The sequence below is a fragment of the Schistocerca americana genome, chromosome 1 (assembly GCF_021461395.2).
Source record: "Schistocerca americana isolate TAMUIC-IGC-003095 chromosome 1, iqSchAmer2.1, whole genome shotgun sequence".
Classification (NCBI taxonomy): domain Eukaryota; kingdom Metazoa; phylum Arthropoda; class Insecta; order Orthoptera; family Acrididae; genus Schistocerca; species Schistocerca americana.
The window spans coordinates 121,736,024-121,758,262 of record NC_060119.1 but is presented as its reverse complement, the minus strand read 5'-3'; the positions used below and the strand labels follow the sequence as shown (position 1 = coordinate 121,758,262).

The 22,239-nt window shown below is 45.6% G+C and overlaps 1 protein-coding gene across 1 annotated transcript in view; it reads right to left on the bottom strand.

Annotated features, from left to right (window-relative positions):
- LOC124550405 overlaps positions 1 to 9,775 on the bottom strand; it is a 179,418-nt gene extending 169,643 nt beyond the window's left edge. The window contains exon 1 of the mRNA XM_047125310.1: positions 9,664 to 9,775. Coding sequence (XP_046981266.1) covers positions 9,664 to 9,750 — 87 coding nt within the window. The 5' untranslated portion in view covers positions 9,751 to 9,775. The remainder of the gene's footprint in view (positions 1 to 9,663) is intronic.
- Positions 9,776 to 22,239: the final 12,464 nt, after the last annotated feature.

Below are 22,239 nucleotides of genomic sequence, written 5' to 3'. Positions count from 1 at the left end.
CCCCATTGGTTCAAATGCATTGAAGAAAAATTCACGGTTTTTTCACAAATGACCTGTTAATAAACTCCAGTGCCGCAGTGTAGGTAATCGTTTCAGTGAAAGTATTTGCATACTAAAATACTTCGAAGGCAAAGAGATTAACCAATATTTTTCTTTGCGGTTATAATACACTCTTAAGATAAAAAAAAGACGCACCACTAGGGAATTATCCTAATGGGGCGGAAATCGATAGAGTGACGTACAGGTACAGACAAACAAATGAGTACAATTTAAAAAATGGTTCAAATGGCTCTGAGCACTATGGGACTTAACATCTGAGTCCCATAGAACTTAGAACTACTTAAACCTAACTAACCTAAGGACATCATACACATACATGCCCGGGGCAGGATTCGAACCTGCGACCGTAACGGTCGCGCGGTTCCGGACTGAAGCGCCTAGAACCGCTCGGCCACCGCGGCCGGCGTTACAATTTCAGAAATTGGATGATTTATTCAAGAGAAAGAGCTTCACAAATTGAGAAAGTCAATAACACGTTGGTCCACCAGTGGCTCTTATGAAAGCTATCATACAGTTTGGCATTGAATGACAGAGTTGTTTGATGTCCTCTAGACGGATAACTTGCCAAATTCTACCCAATTGACATGTTAGATCGTCAAAATCCTGAGCTGGTTTGAGGGCTCTGCCCATAAAGCTTCAAACGTTTTCAGTTGCGGAGAGATGGGGCGACTTTGGTGGCCAAGGGAGGGTTTGGCAAGCACGAAGACTTTCTTTCTTTCGTTCTTTTTTCTTTTGCTACTGCCATTATCCCGCATTGTACGCAGGGTCGGCAGGGTTAAGTACGGATTTGGAATGGTGAATTTTTAAGGGGTGGCCGGATGCCCTTTCTGCCGCCACCCCATACCCCCCGGGACGGAATTAGTGTACCCCAGCTGTCTGCATCAACTGTAAATCGTGAAATAGTGTGAATGTGTTTCAAATGTATGCGAGTCGTGTAACTGAGGTGGGATGTGGGGACCAGCCCGATATTCACCTAGTAGGATGTGGAAAACCGCCTAAAAACCACATCCAGGCTGGCCGGCACACCGGCCGTCGTCGTTAATCCGCCGGGCGGATTCGATCCGGACCGGCGGCCTACCCGAGTCCAGGATGTTGGGTTGGGTTGTTTGGGGAAGGAGACCAGACAGCGAGGTCACCGGTCTCATCAAATTAGGGAAGGATGGGGAAGGAAGTCGGCCGTGCCCTTTCAAAGAACCATCCCGGCATTTGCCTGGAGCGATTTAGGGAAATCACGGAAAACCTAAATCTGGATGGCCGGACGCGGGATTGAACCGTCGTCCACCCGAATGCGAGGCCAGTGTCTAACCACCGAGTCCAGGAAGCAGCGCGTTAACGCTCTCGGCTATCCTGGCGGGTTGGCAAGCACGGAGACAAGCAGTAGAAACTCTCGCCGTGTGCGGGCGGGCATTGTCTTGCTGAAATATCAGCCTAGGATAGCCTACCAGGAAGGACAAAAAGGCGGGGCACAGAACATGTCGACGTAGGGGTGCCGCGGATGACCACCAACGGGGTCCTGCAATGAAAAGAAATGGCAATCTTCACCCCTGGTTGTCGCTCCGTATGGCGGGCGACAGTCCGGTTGGCATCCCAGCGCTGTCCAGGACGTCTCAAGACACGTCTTCACCGGTCATCGGGGCTCACTTCGAAGTGGGACTCATCTCTCGAGATAATTCTACTTCATTCAGTGAGATTCAGGCCGAAGACATGTATGGAGACGCGCCGGACAGCGATGGAATACCAGTCTGAGTGTCGCTCTTCATAGGGCCCGACAGGTAGGAGTTATGGTCTGAGGTGCCATTTTTTTTTATAGCAGGACCGCTTTGGTGGTCATCCGCGATAACCTTACAATACAGTCGACGATATTCTACGCCCCGTTTTGTTGCCCTTCATGGCAAGCTGGGCTTACATTTCAACAATGTAATACCCGGTACCGGTTTTGTAAGTGAACTATAATCACTAATTCATCTTAAGATTTACCAACAAGATGCCTTCTAAAAAAGGCAATGCAAATGTTTAACAAAAAAAAAGATGTTGTAAAAGATAGTGTATCGTAACAAACGTGATACGTTTAGACAATGGTTTAATGCATTTCAGTCAGATCTTCCTAGGTGGCAATGAACAAGTGTGCAAGGTTTTTTTTTATTTTTTTATTTCGGCAACACAAATTTCCGGTAAAACTTCTGGGTAGCGCACCATTCAACCGACGACAAGCGCAACGGAGTACGACCACTTGTACAAGCGTCTTGCTCCGCATTTTCTAGTCCGACCTATCAAATATCCACGCATGTCCGAAGAAGCATTGCATCGTGCCGGCCGCTGTGATCGAGCGGTTCTAGGCGCTTCAGTCCGGAACCGCGCTGCTGCTAAGGTCGCAGGTTCGAATCCTGCCTAGGGCATGGATGTGTGTGACGTCCTTAGGCTGGTTAGGTTTAAGTAGTTCTAAGTCTAGGGGGCTGATGACCTCCGATGTTAAGTTCCATAGTGCTTAGAGCCATTCGAACCATTTGAACATTGCATCGTACCTCGTAACAACGCAGGCACTGCAATATCGTATTTATCCCCACACTTTCAGTTAAAATGTCGTCCTATACGAGAATCACAGGTGCAGTCTGCAACTTTTGAACGACGACATATGGAAATTTGGGTCTGGCCGTGAGTCGTGCGCGGATAGCCGAAGCGACCGCTCGCCTAAAGCGGGAAATCCGAGTTTGAGTGCCGATTCGGCACCACTTTTCACTGTTGTCACTTCATTCCATTATACGACTGAGTTGCGAATATATTTCATGTTTAACTTCACTTAATAAAACGAAGCTCACTGTCGTTTGTGTTCCATATGACTAACAACGAACAGACACGGTGTACCCATCACCTAAATGCTTTCAAATGATTCAAATCGCTCTGAGCACTATGGGACTTAACATCTGAGGTCATCAGTCCCCTAGAACTTAGAACTACTTATACCTAACTAAGCTAAGGACATCACACACATCCATGCCCAAAGCAGGATCCGAACCTGCGACCGTAGCGGTCGTGCAGTCCCAGACTGAAACGCGTAGAATCGCCCGGCTACACCGGCCGGCTAAATGCTTTCATTGTATCCTATTAAACGCGGTTGTTACAAATTCCAAGAACTATAGTCCAGCATTATACACTCCTGGAAATGGAAAAAAGAACACATTGACACCGGTGTGTCAGACCCACCATGCTTGCTCCGGACACTGCGAGAGGGCTGTACAAGCAATGATCACACGCACGGCACAGCGGACACACCACGAACCGCGGTGTTGATCGTCGAATGGCGCTAGCTGCGCAGCATTTGTGCACCGCCGCCGTCAGTGTCAGCCAGTTTGCCGTGGCATACGGAGCTCCATCGCAGTCTTTAACACTGGTAGCATGCCACGACAGCGTGGACGTGAACCGTATGTGCAGTTGACGGACTTTGAGCGAGGGCGTATAGTGGGCATGCGGGAGGCCGGGTGGACGTACCGCCGAATTGCTCAACACGTGGGGCGTGAGGTCTCCACAGTACCCGCCGTGCAGGTGAGCGCCACAATCAGGACTGCATACGACCAAGGCAGACAGGGCCAACACCCGGCATCATGGTGTGGGGAGCGATCTTCTACACTGGCCGTAACCACTGGTGATCGTCGAGGGGACACTGAATAGTGCACGGTACATCCAAACCGTCATCGAACCCATCGTTCTACCATTCCTAGACCGGCAAGGGAACTTGCTGTTCCAACAGGACAATGTACGTCCGCATGTATCCCGTGCCACCCAACGTGCTCTAGAAGGTGTAAGTCAACTACCCTGGCCAGCAAGATCTCCGGATCTGTCCCCCATTGAGCATGTTTGGGACTGGATGAAGCGTCGTCTCACGCGGTCTGCACGTCCAGCACGAACGCTGGTCCAACTGAGGCGCCAGGTGGAAATGGCATGGCAAGCCGTTCCACAGGACTACATCCAGCATCTCTACGATCGTCTCCATGGGAGAATAGCACCCTGCATTGCTGCGAAAGGTGGATATACACTGTACTAGTGCCGACATTGTGCATGCTCTGTTGCCTGTGTCTATGTGCCTGTGGTTCTGTCAGTGTGATCATGTGATGTATCTGACCCCAGGAATGTGTCAATAAAGTTTCCCCTTCCTGGGACAATGAATTCACGGTGTTCTTATTTCAATTTCCAGGAGTGTAAATTACAAGTGTTCTGTGGGGGCCGGCCGCTGTGGCCGAGCGGTTCTAGGCGCTTCAGTCCGGAACCGCGTTGCTGCTACGGTCGCAGGTTCGAATCCTGCCTCGGACATGGATGTGTGTGCTGTCCTTAGGTTAGTTAGGTTTAAGTAGTTCTAATACTATGGGACAGTTGACCTCCGATGTTAAGTCTCATAGTGCTTAGAGTCATTTTGTTCTGTGGGGCATAAATTTGGTAGGGGAAACACAATTGTAAAGAGCTTATCGTAGAAAATAATGTTGTCCATTTCCTTTCGCGTTGCTGTACCTGCATCATCTCACTTCGTGTTCCCAAGAACATACACTATGTGATGAAAGGTATCCGGACACTGCCAAAAACATACCTTTTTCATATTAGGTGCATTTTGCTGCCATCTACTGCCAGGTACTTCATATCAGCGACCTCAGTAGTCATTAAACATCATGAGAGAGCAGAATGGGGCGCTCCGCGGAACTCAACTGACTTCGAACGTGGTTAGGTGATTGGGTGTCACTTGTGTCATACGTTTGTACGCGAGATTTCCACACTCCTAAACATCCCTATGTCCACTGTTTCCGATGTGATAGTGCAGTGGAAACGTGAAGAGACACGTATAGAACAAAAGCGGACAGGCCGACCTCGTCTGTTGACCGACAGAGATCGCCCACAGTTGGAGAGGCTCGTAATGTGTAATGGGCAGACATCTGTCCAGACCACCACACAAGAATTCCAAACTGCATCAGGATCCACCGCAGATACTATGACAGTTAGGCGGGAGGTGAGAAAACTTGGAGTTCATGGTCGAGCAGCTGCTCGTAAGCCACACATCACGCCACCAAATGCCAAATGACACCTTGCTTGGTGTAATCAGCGTAAACATTGGACGATTGAACAGCGGAAAAACGTTGTGTGGAGTGACGAATCACGGTACACAATGTGGCGATCCGATGGCAGGGTGTGGGTATGGCGAATGCCCGGTGAACGTCGTCTGCCAGCGTGTGAAGTGCCACCAGAAAAATTCGGAGGCGGTGGTTTGCTTGACACTATCACAGCACCGGCCTACATTGACATTTTAAGAACTTTCTGATTCCCACTGTCCAAGAGCAATTCGGGGATGGCGATTGCATCTTTCAACAGGATCGAGCACATGTTCATCACGCATGGGCTGTGGCGGAGTGGTTACACGACAATAACATCCCTGTAATGGACTGGCCTGCACATAGTCCTGATCTGAACCCTATAGAAAACCTTTGGGATGTTTTGGAACGCCGACTTCGTGCCAGGCCTCACCTACCGTCATCGATACTTCTCCTCAGTGCAGCACTCCGTGAAGAAAGGGCTGCCATTCCCCAAGAAACCTTCCAGCACCTGATTGAACGTATGCCTGCGAGAATGGAAGCTATCATGAAGGCTAAGGATGGGCCAACACCATAATGAATTCCATCATTACTGATGGAGAGCGCCACGAACTTGTAAGTTATTTTGAGCCAGGTGTCCGGATACTTTTGATCGCATAGTGTATGGCAACGACGTGACTGATTTGACTTCGTTTTTGGGAGTGAAGGAACCAGACTACTGATATCACTTTTGTTTTAGGTATTTTCGCCATATGTATGAAAGTTGGTGCGACAGTTAATATTACATGCCAAGCTGTTTATTTGTCTAAAGCTAGATTCCGAAAATCACATCCATGCACGTTGCGGAGGATAATTAACCACTTACTGTATTTTCCCCTTCCATACCCCTACTAGCGTAATTTTATATTTACAGTGTCAATGGCAGCGACATGTAGGTGTTGGAAAACTGTTTATGGATTTCACGTCTGAAAACTTAGTATTATAATTCTGCAAGTAGTTTTCCGAAGGATGTTAGATGTCTTCCGCTAAATGTCTACCAGTTCACGTTTCGTAGCACTTCTGTTACGTACTTAAATGAAATCGTCTGTGTTTTTAGCGTCGACTTTATTTGTAAACGTTCATTGTTCATTGTTAGTCCAACCTGATATGGAGCCCACACATTAGAGAGGTATTCTAGAACAAATCGCCATGTTCTGTAAGCAATCAATTTCGTGGCCACGCCGCTGTTCTCCGTTAATAGTCGACCACAATATTATTGCACCTGGGAGAGAGGCCGCTTCGGTAGGCTTATCGCGAATTTTTGTCCTGATATTTCACGATGACACGCTGAAACGCTTAACAGCATACACACAACTGTCTAGAAATCTTTCACAAAGTGATGCGTTTTCCTTAGTCACCACTCTGTTTGTTTACTGTAACGTCACAGCATGTTTGCGGCTACGGCCACGCGAGGCCAAATGCAGTATCATCGTGGTTGGGTAACTACCAATAATCGGAGCCTGTCGTTTGCTTTATCTGTAGCTAATCGTATGTTATCTTTCCACTTCATAGGCTCATTGCTCCCAGATATTTGTGCTACTAGACTGTTCCAGTTGTCACTCATTAATCATTCAGGAAGACCAGAGTTTAATGCACCGTCCACGCGAATGCCAGTAATGCGGAACACAAGTTAGTGTTGGGTAAAGGAGGTAATAGACCATGGTCTAGTTTAAGGAACTGTCCCAGCATTCGTCTGAAGTAATTTAGGGGATTATAAATGTGGGTGACTGGACCAAGATTTGCCTTTCAGAACAAGAGTCCAGTATCTTATTCAATATTGAAGGGATTATGTTTAATATAAAGACACAAGTCTACAAACATTATGCAGTTCAAGCCTCTTTACCCCATAAACAATGGTTGACGAAGTGGAACTGACTTACCGGCAGTCTGAGACACCGTATGTAGCACCCCCCCCCCCCCCCCCCCACTTTCCTTCTTTACGACAAACCTAAATATTTTTCATACCGCTATACTCTCCTTTTCAAATGTTTACGAAGGTGATAATATATTTAATTTATCGACAGATAAAAAAGCCACCATCACTACTCATACCTTAACATATCTCCCCTCCGCCGGCCGAAGTGGCCGCGCGGCTCTGGCGCTGCAGTCTGGAACCGCGAGACCGCTACGGTCGCAGGTTCGAATCCTGCCTCGGGCATGGATGTGTGTGATGTCCTTAGGTTAGTTAGGTTTAACTAGTTCTAAGTTCTAGGGGACTAATGACCTCAGCAGTTGAGTCCCATAGTGCTCAGAGCCATTTGAACCATATCTCCCCTCCCGTTTTCTGTGCTTGTTTGGTTCTTTCAATAAACAATAGAATATTAGCGAAGGGTTCCACATTATTACTACACAATGCGTAACATGAACTGTAATAGCACATTCGCACTTGCATGAAGCGCACCCGAAACTAAACCCATGCCCCTAGAGCACTCTCGCCGGCCGAAGTGGCCGTGCGGTTAAAGGCGCTGCAGTCTGGAACCGCAAGACCGCTACGGTCGCAGGTTCGAATCCTGCCTCGGGCATGGATGTTTGTGATGTCCTTAGGTTAGTTAGGTTTAACTAGTTCTAAGTTCTAGGGGACTAATGACCTCAGCAGTTGAGTCCCATAGTGCTCAGAGCCATTTGAACCTAGAGCACTCTCCATCCAGAAAAACGCGCTGCTTTCTAATTATCAAGATGTCTTCGACCCTGTCGAAAATGTGGCTTTTTACCTCGTATGAATGTGCTTCCTTTAGTTTGGTGTAGTATTATATCAAAAGCCTTTTGAAACTTTACAGATTCAATTTGTCGAATTTCGGTTACCGTTTTAATCCCATGTGATAACGTAATTAAAATCCCATCAGTTATTGTTTGACAATAACCATTTTTTATTCAAGGTGTTATCTGTTGCGGCCACCTATGCCCGTTATCAGATGGCTACGTTCCCATGTTACACGCTACAGGACCGTTTGTGGGACGATGACCGCGCGTCTTTTTTCCTACAGCTGTTGGTTATAACCCGCTGAAAGATGATAAAAGGATTTAGATGCTATATCACTGCGGTGGACTGTAGTTTCCGATTCTATAGATCAACTTCCGTTGCACGATTCTTCCCGAAAACGCACGCTAGACAAGAAAGTATCGCAAAATTTATGTTTGAACTTGCTTCCGTAAGACGGTTGGAAACAGTTCATAATTATGCTCTCTCGCTATTCACTGTGTCCAACATATGTCCTGAACTTGCTTCCGTAAGACGGTTGGAAACAGTTCATAATTAAGCTCTCTCGCTATTCACTGTGTCCAACATATGTCCTACAAAAGATAGTGCTTTGATGGTCTGTGCCGGACTTACCTGCTAAGGTCATCAGGCCCTAAGCTTACACACTACTTAATCTAAATTATCCTAAGGACAAACACACACACCCATGCCCGAGGGAGGACTCGAACCTCCGCCGGGACCAGCTGCACAGTCCATGACTGCAGCACCTTAGACGCAACCAGTAAGTCTCTTGCCAAATGGATCAGCGCTGTTGATCAGTACCCTATAATATCCTTCCTTCTTTAATATTCCATTAATTCTTACTAGATCACTAACTTTATCGCCGGTCGGAGTGGCCGAGAGGTTCTAGGCGCTTCAGTCTGGAACCGCGCAACCGCTACGCACGCAGGTTCGAATCCTGCCTCGGGCATGGATGTGTGTGATGTCCTTAGATTAGTTAGGTTTAAGTAGTTGTAAGTTCTAGGCGACTGATGACCTCAGATGTTAAGTCCCATAGTGCTCAGAGCCATTTGAACCATTTGATGGTCTGTTTTCGAGTTTGGACGATTCTGTTTTTGTCAACAATATTTGGACAAATATTCTAGATGTCTTCTGCAGTTGATCCGGACACCCATAAGACTTTTGATTTTAACGTCAGAAGAAGACTAGGTAAGTTGTCAAAATATGGAGTATGAAACGTAATCGCCATCTCGACTATAATCGCACACACATATTATCGATCAATCACGCGGCAACAGTCTGTGAAATCTCAAGTTTGTTCTCGCTTTCAAGTAAAGAGATTGCCTTGGGTGTGCTTTCGTGTTGAATCGTGCTGCAGGAGGAGGGCCGCAGAGTCGAAAACTGCATTATTTCTCAGCACAAATACACGCCACTGACGTCACACTCTGTGCTAAGTGATGTATAACATAAGACATGAGATTCTAGTCGACTGAAGAAAGCATGGATCCGAAACTGGTCGTGGTTTAAATAAATCAAAATCAGCAATGCTGGCGCATCATTTCGTCATGATACAAATGTGGAAAGAACCTGGTTACCTCTTTCCTTGGTTGTGGGGAGTGATGTGTGAATAGCACGAGTAGGATTTTGCGTGATCGTAATCCGAAGCGCTGAGCGTTATAACAGTAAGGGGGCTGTAGAACACCCTGACTCACAGCCGGCATTAGTTCTGTGGGTGGATCCTTGTGGGTTCAGTGGGGGCGCAGCGTTTGTGAGCGGCACTCCTCCTGCCGTCCTTACCTTGCCGGCCGCGGATGCGGGGCTGAAGCTGTGCAACAGGCGTGCGGCGACAGACCCGAAGACGATGGGCGCTCGCGGGCTGGACATGTTGGCGACTGATTCACTGTCTGTGCGCAACTGGCTACTGCGGCTGGCGCGTCGCGGCCGAGGCGTCCTGGAGGGGCCGTGTTATCTATCGCTCACGTGGCCGCGCCGAGCCGCGACCACCTGCACGCGCCCCCTCCGGGATCTATAATCGACACTCGCTGTAATCTGACCGATACCACACCGGACTCGTATCCCGGGGGAATGCGGTTCGAATTGAAACCCCTCAGTATTAAATACTGGGTGATCAAAAAGTCAGTATAAATTTGAAAACTTAATAAACCACGGAATAATGTAGATAGTCAGTATACATTTGAAAACTTAATAAACCACGGAATAATGTAGATAGAGAGGTAAAAATTTGCACTTATGCTTGGAATGATATAGGGTTTTATTAGAACAAAAAAAAAAACAAAGTTCACAAAATGTCCGACAGATGGCGCTGGACACCAAAATGTCAGTGACTGCTACCGTGACGGGTGAGAGGTACGCCGATGTGTTACAGAATCGCATCATCCCCAGCCGAGCTGATAAACACCTGCTCGAACGTACGATGTTTATGCAGGATGGCGCTCCACCCCATATTGCTAGACGCATGCAAGATCTTTCGCGTCGTTTGGTGATGATTTGTGCTCAGCCGCAACTTTCGTCATGTTTGGTCTCCCAGGTCCCCAGACCTCAGTCCGTGCGATTATTGGCTTTGGGGTTACCTGAAGTCGCAAGTGTATCGTGATCGACCGACATCTCTAGGGATGCTGAAAGACAACATTCGACGCCAAATGCCTCACCATAACTACGGACATGCTTTACAGTGCTGTTCACAACATTAATCCTCGACTACAGCTATTGTTGAGGAATGATGGTGGACATATTGAGCATTTCCTGTAAAGAACATCATCTTTGCTTTGTCTTACTTTGTTATGCTAATTATTGCTATTCTGATCAGATGAAGCGCCATCTGTCGGACATTTTTTGAACTTTGTATTTTTGTGAGTCTAATAAAACCCCATGTCATTCCAAGCATGTGTGTCAATTTGTACCTCTCTATCTACATTATTCCGTGATTTATTCAGTTTTCAAATTTATACTGACTTTTTGATCACCCGGTACATCTGATGGAAAAAAGGGCTCGGAGCACTATGGGACTTAACAGCTATGGTCATCAGTCCCCTAGAACTTAGAACTACTTAAACCTAACTAACCTAAAGACATCACACAACACCCAGCCATCACGAGGCAGAGAAAATCCCTGACCCCGCCGGGAATCGAACCCGGGAACCCGGGCGTGGGAAGCGAGAACGCTACCGCACGACCACGAGATGCGGGCATCTGATGGAAAAGAACGCATTAGAGCCACAAGGCTGTGTGTGAGGATAGTTACAAAGTTGAAATTATTACCTCAAAAATACACTGACGCAAAAAAAGGTCGCAATACCAAGAAGCTGTGCGACATGAACGAAAGTTAGTGGGCCTGTTTCTTCATCCGAAAGATGATCTCTACTCCAGTTTCGCGCCAGTCGCATAAGAGTGTTGGTAGTAGCGCTTCTATGAGGATACAAGTGAGGTTTGCTTTGAATAAAGTACACGCTCTAATGGTCATGAGCGTTAGTTACCTTTTAGATTGGACGCGGTGAGTTGATGTTTGTCAAGAACGTTTTTAGAGCGACAGAGACGCCATTGTCAACACCTCACTAGAACGAGGGCGTGTAACAGTGCTACGAGATGCTGGATGTCCCTTCTGTGACATTTCAGAAAGACTTGGCAGGAATGTAGCCGCTGTACACGATTGCTGGCTACGGGGGTCACGAGAATGTACAGTCGCAACAAGACCAGGCTCTGGACGACCACGTGGTCCTACCGAGAGGGAAGAACATCGTGTTCGGCGTATGGCTTTGGCGAATCGTCCTGCATCTGCAGCAGCAGTTTGAGTAGCAGTTGACACCACAGTGACACAACGAACTGTACAGATAGGTTACTTCAAAGACAGCTCCGAGCCAGACGCCCTATAGCATGCATTCCACTGACTTGAAACGACCGCCATTTGCGGCTTCTACATCTACATCTACATCCATACTCCGCAAGCCACCTCACGGTGTGTGGCGGAGGGTACTTTGAGTACCTCTATCGGTTCTCCCTTCTATTCCAGTCTCGTATTGTTCGTGGAAAGAAAGATTGTTGGTATGCCTCTGTGTGGGCTCTAATCTCTCTGATCTTATTCTCGTGGTTTCTTCGCGAGATATACGTAGGAGGGAGCAATATACTGCTTGACTCCTCGGTGAAGGTGTGTCCTCGAAACTTCAACAAAAGCCCTTACCGAGCTACAGAGCGTCTCTCCTGCAGAATTTTCCACTGCAGCTTATCTGTCATCTCCGTAACGCTTTCGCGATTACTGAATGATCCTGTAACGAAGCGCGCTGCTCTCCGTTGGGTCTCCTCTATCTCTTCTATCAACCCTACCTGGTACGGATCCCACACTGGTGAGCAATTCAAGCAGTGGGCGAACAAGTGTACTGTAACCTACTTCCTTTCTTTTCGGATTGCATTTCCTTAGGATTCTTCCAATGAATCTCAGTCTGGCATCTGCTTTACCGACGATCAACTTTATATGATCATTCCATTTTATATCACTCCTAATGCCTACTCCCAGATTGTTGTGGCGTAGCAAGACAGCCACGCCACGGAAGTAGCCGAAAGGCACGCGTTTAGTGCGCGCAGGCAAGAGATAGGTCTGTAACAGGATACGTAATGAATGCTATAAAGAAAAGTACGTAGCTTCTGGCATACTTAACTTTAATCCATCCTTGGTACATCGCTATTGACGATATAAGTGAGACTCCATAGATACATGCAATAAACTACTAATGGCGCCTTGCTAGGTCGTAGCCATGGACTTAGCTGAAGGCTATTCTAACTATCTGCTCGGCAAAGGAGCGAGGCTTCGTCAGTGTAGTCGCTAGCTACGTCGTCCGTACAACTGGGGCGAGTGCTAGTCCGTATCTCGAGACCTGCCTTGTGGTGGCGCTCGGTCTGCGATCCCTGACAGTGGCGACACGCGGGTCCGACATGTACTAATGGACCGCGGCCGATTTAAAGCTACCACCTAGCAAGTGTGGTGTCTGGCGGTGACACCACACAGATAATTTATGGAATTAACTGCTTCCAGTTGCTGACCTGCTATGTTGTAGCTAAATGATAAGGGATCTTTCTTTCTATGTATTCGCAGTACATTACACTTGTCTACATTGAAGTTCAGTTGCCATTCCCTCCACCATGCGTCAATTCGTCACGGATCCTCCTGCATTTCAGTACAATTTTCCGTTGTTACAACGTTCAGTGGTGTCAAGCGAGAGCTCATCAGAGGGCAGGGTGGAGGTCTGTTGTGTTTTGTGATGGGTGTGTGCTAGTTGGGAGGAGGCCACTTGGGGACTTACTCCCATCTTGTCTGCGTGCCGAACACGATGGACCTACACCTGGAATTACGGTCTGGGGTGCGATTTCGTATGACAGCAAGAGAACTTTCGTGGTTATCCCACACATACTGACTGCAAATTTGTACGCCAGAATCGTGATTCGATCTGATGTGCTTCCATTCATGAACAGCATCCCAGGGGGTGTTTTCCAACAAGATAACGCTCGCCCACATACTGCTGTTGTAACCGAACATGATATACTGAGTGTCGACATGTTGCTTTGTCCTGTTCGATCAGCCGTTTTGCCTCCAATCGAGCACGTATGGGACATCATCGCACAACTCCAGCGTCATCCACTAACAGCATTAACCGTCCCAGTATTGACTCTCACACAAACTGGCATCCGGCACCTGTACAACACAATGCATGGACGATTGCATTCTTGCATTCAATATTCTGGCGGTTAAACAGGTTACTAATTTACCAGCGTTTCACATTTGCAATGACTTATCTTACGTGTGATGTTGCAATGGTAATCACTTAAATATCTTACGTAGACAAATGTATTCTCATTATTCTACATTATTTTTTGGTGTTGCTTTTTCCGTCATTGTATAAAGTTACGTACTTATTTTTTTGTTTGTTTGTAGGTACATGTCTGAAGTCCTGGTAAACATTGGAATTGTTCAAATGTGTGTGAAATCTTATGTGACTTAACTCCTTAGGTCATCATTCCCTAAGCTTACACACTACTTAACCTAAATTATCCTAAGGACGAACACACACACCCATGCCCGAGGGAGGACTCGAACCTCCGCTGGGACCAGCCGCACAGTCCATGACTGCGCTCCTGAGACCGCTCGGCTAATCCCGCGCGGCAAACATTGGAATTCTCTAGCAGTACACTACGGTACTATGGCGCGGGGATTTCAAAGTATACAAGGCCTGCTGGCATCTGCCTCCAAACAAACAAACTTCTTTTTCGAGGTGATAGTTAAAACTTCATGGTTAACTATCGTACTGAGTGAGTCGCATAAGACATAACACCCATTTTATTTCTACTCCGCGAGCCACCTTACGATGTGTGGCGGACGGTAATTTCTGTACCACTGTCAGTTCGACCTTTTCCCGACCCAGTCGTGAGTGGCTCACGGGAAGAACGAGTTGCTGCGAAACTTGTTGCTATGCTAGACGCACTACGTTTCTGCCCACGGATGGCATCATCTCCACAGTTACTACTTAGTAACTGTTTATCCGCTCTAACAGCACTTAAAAATTGTAGCAACTCAGACTGAGAAACCTCGCTGCGTACAGATTGGTCGAAGTGCTGACATCGATACGTGAAGAAGGTCATTCCATTAATTCTGCTTGGGTGAAATCAGACTGTGGGGTCATTGTCGACCATTTAGCCGAAGAAGCTACTGTCGCAAGACCATAGCTGGGCAATGTTAATCAATAAGTTAACGTTGCTAATCGTTAAAGCGTTACTAAAACAGTTAACTTCGTTAAACGTTAAGGCTTTACTTTACAGGAGATTTGTCGGTAGTTCAAGTTTTGGAGTAGTGAACTGAATAAATGAATAAAACGTTTTACCCTTTGCTTCAATAAAAATGTATTGTTTGGGGGGGAAGATGAATAAAAAACAGTTAAACCATTTAGTTTTGTAATTATTTAGTTATCAATATTAGGTCTCTGGAGAAAAAAAAACCCCAGGAGAATCAGATATCTAACATAAGGTGGATGTGTCTCTTCATGATGATCAACATATTAAAAGTTTCATCCGACAGCGAGGCTCATTTAGGAGTCAAAATGTATTTGCCCTCAAAAAATCCGATTCCATGATTTAATATCCACAGTCAACCCACTGACAATAAGTAGCAGTTAACGCGATTTCGGTATATAAACAACAAAAAATAACAAAGACCTAATTATTCTTGCTCTCACTAATGTTTACATCAGTCACGCGCACCGCGGCGTAGCCACACACCTACATGATCCGAACTTATTAGAATATGATTTCCGCTGCCGGCGCGGCGTCATTTTTCTTGTAAATAATAGTTACCTAATTAACGATTAACAAACTAAAAGAAACTTAACGGAAGTTAATCTTTTGTTTGGCACACACAGAAATATTGTGAAGGAAAAGTATTAAGTTACTTAAATTAGATGTATAGGCCTATGGCCACGTGAACAATTTTACTACACTGCTTTAAAACATAGTATGTTAACTGCAATTACCATTGCCCATAAAAGGCGTACGGATTCTACAGGAAAAGTACAACGACGTTGTTCCTACGGCTGAAAAAAATGCTTGCATTTAACACTGTTACTCTTGAAATCTCTTTAAACAGTTACTTTTTGCTACAATTCACAGAGCGATTCCACATTTTCCGCATTTTACCGTCGACAATCCCTGAGGGCAAAGTCTGCATCTTCCCTCTTTCCCCATAATTTGGCCAGTGTCCGAAACTGTCATAACATAATTATATCATTCCCTGGTGCAGGAGCTCCTGTTTTCTTCTTCTTCTTCTTCTTCTTCTGGACTTGCTTTCCATCAAATACTCAAACCAAGGCTACTTCTAATTGTTGTTGTTTATAGGTTCCCTAACCCTGACTTCAGATTATTTCTGCTCAAGCTAGAGAGGGTTCTCGATTCACTTTGTAGGAAGTACCCAAAATTAGTTATATGTGGTGACTTCAATATAAATTTTGTATATGATGGAGCAAGAAAAATGATGTTGGTAGATCTCCTAAATTCATATGATCTTATGCAGATTGTGTTTTTTCCAATTAGGATGCAGGGGAACAGTAACACAGCCATAGGCAATATTTTCATTCATTCTTCGTTACTAGGTGGGCATTCTGTTAGAAAAAGGGTGAATGGCCTTTCAGATCATTTTAACACTAAGACAGTTTTAACACTACAAGGCTTTTGTGCTCAAACAAATGTCACATATAATTACAAACTATGTAGGAAAGTTAATCCAACAGCAATAGAGAGTTTTTAAACCTTGTCAAGGATGTTTATAGTGCCGATAACATAGATGATAAATATAATGCTTCTAGTGGGATAAGGATATAATGTCGAACAAAGCGGGAATTGTATCAAAAAGTTAGAAGCAGTCACAATCAAGCTACAGTGGCCCATTACAAACAGTATTGTAAGGTGCTTAAAATGTTATTAGCAAGGCAAAGAGTATGTGGTATGCAAATAGAATAGCTAATTCACAGGATAAAATTAAAACCATATGGTCAGTTGTGAAGGAAATGTCTGGTCAGTAGCACAAGGCCGACGATATAAAATCAGTTTGTAATAAAAATATTTCTGTTACTGATAAATCAGATATATATATTTAAGAATCTGTTTCTGATCATTGCTGGTGAATGTAATAAAAATTTAGTTTCTGTAGGGAATCGTATAACTTTCTTGGCAAAGGCCTTTCCTAGATTGATGTCTGAAATACTCCTCTGTGATACTGACAGGGGGGAGAGTGAGTCAATAATTAAATCATTGAAGACTAAGGACTCTCATGGTTATGATGGAGTGCCTAGCAGAATATTAAAGTACTGTGCTGCACATGTTAGCCCTGTATTTAGCCACATTTGCAATTTTTCCTTTAAGAATTGTCCGTTCCCTGAACGCTTAAAATACTCCGTAGTAAAGCCACTTTATAAAAAGGGAGAAAGGGTTAATGTAGATTATTTTAGACCTATTTCTATGCCATCAGTGTTTGCTAAAGTTATTGAAAAGGCTGTGTAGGTAAGGATAGTTGATTATTTTATGGTTCAAACGGTTCAAATGGCTCTGAGCATTATGGGACTTAACTTCTGAGGCCATCACTCCCCTAGAACTTAGAACTACTTAAACCTAACTAACCTAAGGACATCACACACATCCATGCCCGAGGCAGGATTCGAACCTGCGACCGTAGCAGTCGCGCGGTTCCGGACTGCAGCGCCTAGAACCGCGTGGCCACCGAGGTCAGCTGCGATACTTCAAAAGGCAAAAATTTGGTCTTGCTACTATGGCACGTAATGGGACGGTTATGCGTGGAAATTGTGGAAGCTTAGCTGACGAATCTGGCTATTCTTGTACACTTCCTCCGAAGTGTATCAACTGCTTCCTGGGCACCCAGTACGAAGCAGTAAGTGTGAGGTTTATAAAGAGGAAAGGAAAATTCAGGAGTTGAAAGTTACAAGACGCATACCTCTGATGAAGCTAAAAAAGCATTCAAAGCTATGCGACTTCTGGTGTTTGCTACTTCTTTTGCATTGGTCCTTAAAAAGTTAGTTGCCAAGTGTGATGCCTCCACGCAAGCCAGACCATAGATTCAAGTACGAGTGCATACACTTGTTAGTATACTTGTGGGGGAAAAGCTACACTTGAACCCGAAATCATTGGGAAGCCTTTGATGGTGGAACTTGGAACCTCAGCCATACACTGCTTCGCGCCGTCAGAAGACCACTAAGCCGTCCTCTCTACTTATACAACCAACTCACCCCATAAGTAAAGAAAAAGTCACACGAAAAGTCGTTCGAAATCGAAGAAAGTTGCGGCTACATCTTCGGATCTGCGTCACTCTCCCTTTCTGATGGCGATTTTGCTGTCGAGGATATTGATATCCACATGGAGGGACTGGAGAGCTGTGCATCCTCTAACTGCCCTCGCAGGTAAATCACTGCCGCTGAAGGAGAAGGACAAGGACAACCATTGCTAATCAAAGGCTCCCACAGCGATTTCTGTGTGCGGTGGAACTTAAATGGATGCCGGTCACTTTTGGAAGAATTACAGCTCGTGTCCCAGAGGAGTCCATTCTGCATCTGCTTACAAGAAACTCATTTTAAAGTCACCGACACAACTGCATTAGGGAGCTGTCACCCCTGCAGGAAGGACGATGTGATTGGAGACAGAGGGGAGTGGCTGTTTTTATTGATGACAGATGTCACTCCTCTTCTCTCCTTCTTACCACGACCATGCAAGCAGTTGCAGTGAAAGTTCTAACAACAGTTACAATCACAGTGTGTTCTTTGTATCTTCCATCTCACGATCTGTTGGATGCAGATTCACTGACAGTACTCTTCCAAGCACTCTCGCGCCTGCTCTTCCAATGTGCTGTGGGGCCGGCCTTGGTGGCCGAGCGGTTCTAGGCGCTTCAGTCTGGAACCACGCGACCGCTACGGTCGCAGGTTCGAATCCTGCCTCGGGCATAGATGTGTGTGATGTCCTTAGCTTAGTTAGGTTTAAGTAGTTCTAAGTTCTAGGGGACTGATGACCTCAGCTGTTAAGTCCCATAGTGCTCAGAGCCATTTGAACCATTTTTTGTGCTGTGGGGCTCTGCTACGACTTGCACTAGGGGTCAAATTATCGAATACCTTGTCCATTCAGGGAATATCTCTGCTCAGATAGACACACTTTTCCACAGCTACAGGTACAGGTACAGCTACAGGTACAGAAAGCTGGTTGAAGCCAGAGATAAATTCTGCCGAAATTTTTACAAAGGTACAGACGGTGTTTAGGAAGGATAGATTGCATGCAACCGGTGGTGGAGTGTTCGTCGCTGTTAGTAGTAGTTTATCCTGTAGTGAAATAAGAGTGGATAGTTCCTGTGAATTATTATGGGTGGAGGTTACACTCAACAACCGAGCTACGTTAATAATTGGCTCCTTTTACCGACCTCCCGTCTCAGCAGCATTAGTGGCAGAACAACTGAGAGAAAATTTGGAATGCATTTCACATAAATTTTCTCAGCATGTTATAGTCTTAGGTGGAGATTTCAATTTACCAGATATAGACTGGGACACTCGGATGTTTAGGACGGGTGGTAGGGACAGAGCATCGAGTGACATTATACTGAGTGCACCATTCGAGCAATTAAACAGAGAACCGACTCGTGGAGATCTACTGGATCTACTGATAACAAACAGACCCGAACTTTTCGACTCTGTATGTACAGAACAGGGAATCTGTGATCATAAGGCCGTTGCAGCATCCCTGAATATGGAAGTTAGTAGGAATATAAAAAAAGGGAGGAAGGTTTATCTGTTTAGCAAGAGTAATAGAAGGCAGATTTCAGACTACCTAACAGAACAAAACGAAAATTTCTGTTCCGACAATGACAATGTTGAGTGTTTATGGAAAAAGTTCAAGGTAATCGTAAAATGCGTTTTAGACAGGTACGTGCCGAGTAAAACTGTGAGGGACGGGAAAAACCCACCGTGGTACAACAACAAAGTTAGGAAACTACTGCGAAAGCAAAGAGAGCTTCACTCTAAGTTTAAACGCAGCCAAAACCTCTCAGACAAACAGAAGCTAAACGATGTCAAAGTTAGCGTAAGGAGGGCTATGCGTGAAGCGTTCAGTGAATTCGAAAGTAAAATTCTAAGTACCGACTTGACAGAAAATCCTAGGAAGTTCTGGTCTTACGTTAAATCAGTAAGTGGCTCGAAATAGCATATCCAGACACTCCGGGATGATGATGGCATTGAAACAGAGGATGACACGCGTAAAGCTGAAATACTAAACACCTTTTTCCAAAGCTGTTTCACAGAGGAAGACCGCACTGCAGTTCCTTCTCTAAATCCTCGCACAAACGAAAAAATGGCTGACATCGAAATAAGTGTCCAAGGAATAGAAAAGCAACTGGAATCACTCAGCAGAGGAAAGTCCACTGGACCTGACGGGATACCAATTCGATTCTACACAGAGTACGCGAAAGAACTTGTCCCCCTTCTAACAGCCGTGTACCGCAAGTCTCTAGAGGAACGGAAGGTTCCAAATGATTGGAAAAGAGCACAGGTAGTCCCAGTCTTCAAGAAGGGTCGTCGAGCAGATGCGCAAAACTATAGACCTATATCTCTGACGTCGATCTGTTGTACAATTTTAGAACATGTTTTTTGCTCAAGTATCAAACCCAGAATCTACTATGTAGGAATCAACATGGATTCCGGAAACAGCGATTGTGTGAGACCCAACTCGCTTTATTTGTTCATGAGACCCAGAAAATATTAGATACAGGCTCCCAGGTAGATGCTATTTTTCTTGATATCCGGAAAGCGTTCGATACAGTTCCGCACTGTCGCCTGATAAACAAAGTAAGAGCCTAAGGAATATCAGACCAGCTGTGTGGCTGGATTGAAGAGTTTTTAGCAAACAGAACACAGCATGTTGTTATCAATGGAGAGACGTCTACAGACGTTAAAGTAACCTCTGGCGTGCCACAGGGGAGTGTTATGGGACCATCGCTTTTCACAATATATATAAATGACCTAGTAGATAGTGTCGGAAGTCCCATGCGGCTTTTCGCGGATGATGCTGTAGTATACAGAGAAGTTGCAGCATTAGGAAATTGTAGCGAAATGCAGGAAGATCTGCAGCGGATAGGCACTTGGTGCAGCGAGTGGCAACTGACCCTTAACATAGACAAATGTAATGTATTGCGTATACATAGAAAGAAGGATCCTTTATTGTATGATTATATGATAGCGGAACAAACACTGGTAGCAGTTACTTCTGTAAAATATCTGGAGGTATGCGTGCAGAACGATTTGAAGTGGAATGATCATGTAAAATTAATTGTTGGTAAGGCGGGTACCAGGTTGAGATTCATTGGGAGAGTCCTTAGAACATGTAGTCCATCAACAAAGGAGGTGGCTTACAAAACACTCGTTCGACCTATACTTGAGTATTGCTCATCAGTGTGGGATCCGTACCAGATGGGGTTGACGGAGGAAATAGAGAAGATCCAAAGAAGAGCGGCGCGTTTCGTCACAGGGTTATTTGGTAACCGTGATAGCGTTACGGAGATGTTTAACAAACTCAAGTGGCAGACTCTGCAAGAGAGGCGCTCTGCATCGCGGTGTAGCTTGCTCGCCAGGTTTCGAGAGGGTGCGTTTCTGGATGAGGTATCGAATATATTGCTTCCCCCTACTTATACCTCCCGAGGAGATCACGAATGTAAAATTAGAGAGATTAGAGCGCGCACGGAGGCTTTCAGACAGTCGTTCTTCCCGCGAACCATACGCGACTGGAACAGGAAAGGGAGGTAATGACAGTGGCACGTAAAGTGCCCTCCGCCACACACCGTTGGGTGGCTTGCGGAGTATAAATGTAGATGTAGATGTAGATCATATTGAGTCATTGCCCTTTGTTTTTTCTCCCCTGGTATTGCATACTCAGTTCAATGGGAAATGGGAATAGATTTGCCTTCCAGTACCCACTTTCCAATGTGGAGTCTTCTGCTGACTCGGATTTAAAGGGCAAACTGGTTGTGGTACAGTCAGCAGACTATTTTCGAACAACAGGATTGGGCCCAGGAGATGGTGCAGCATATCACCTCTGAGAGAGTCCAGTCCCCAGTCTAGCAGCAACCTCAGACATGCCCCGTCCCTTGGTGGAATGACGAGTGTCGTTTGGTTATCAGAACCAGGGACGCAGCTTTGCCGAAATCCAAATAAAATCGACCTACAGAAAACCTTCGTGAATTCAAATATGCGAGAGCACAAACGAGGTGAGTGTTAAAAGAATGGAAGAGGAACTCCTGGAAGGAATTAGCGACTTCCATTAATCGATCCACTCCTACTGTGCAAGTCTGTGACTCAATAAGGAGGATTTCAGACAAGGGCAGTACAGCTCCTCTTATGGCTTTGTTCAGAAATGGTGTCTTGGTGAATACACCTAAAGCTGTGGCTCAGGTTTTAGCTGAACGCTTTCATTCTGTCATTGTGTTATCCATACAAACTCCTGTGTTCCAGGTTTTACGTAGGGCTGTGGAGATGAGGAGCTTGCGCTTCTTCTAGTGTAATGAGGATGTCTACAATTTCCAGTTCTCTATGTGGGTGTTGTAATCCGCTCTGTTCGTGTCCAGCGACACTACTTCAGGACCTAATCAGATTCATAATGCCATACTCTGCCATCTGTGACCTGACGCCAAAGACAAGCTTCTATTTTGTTTCAGTCAGATCTTAAAATGGTTCAAATGGCTCTGAGCACTATGCGACTTAGCTACTGAGGTCATCAGTCGCCTAGAACTTAGAACTAATTAAACCTAACTAACCTAAGGACATCACACACATCCATGCCCGA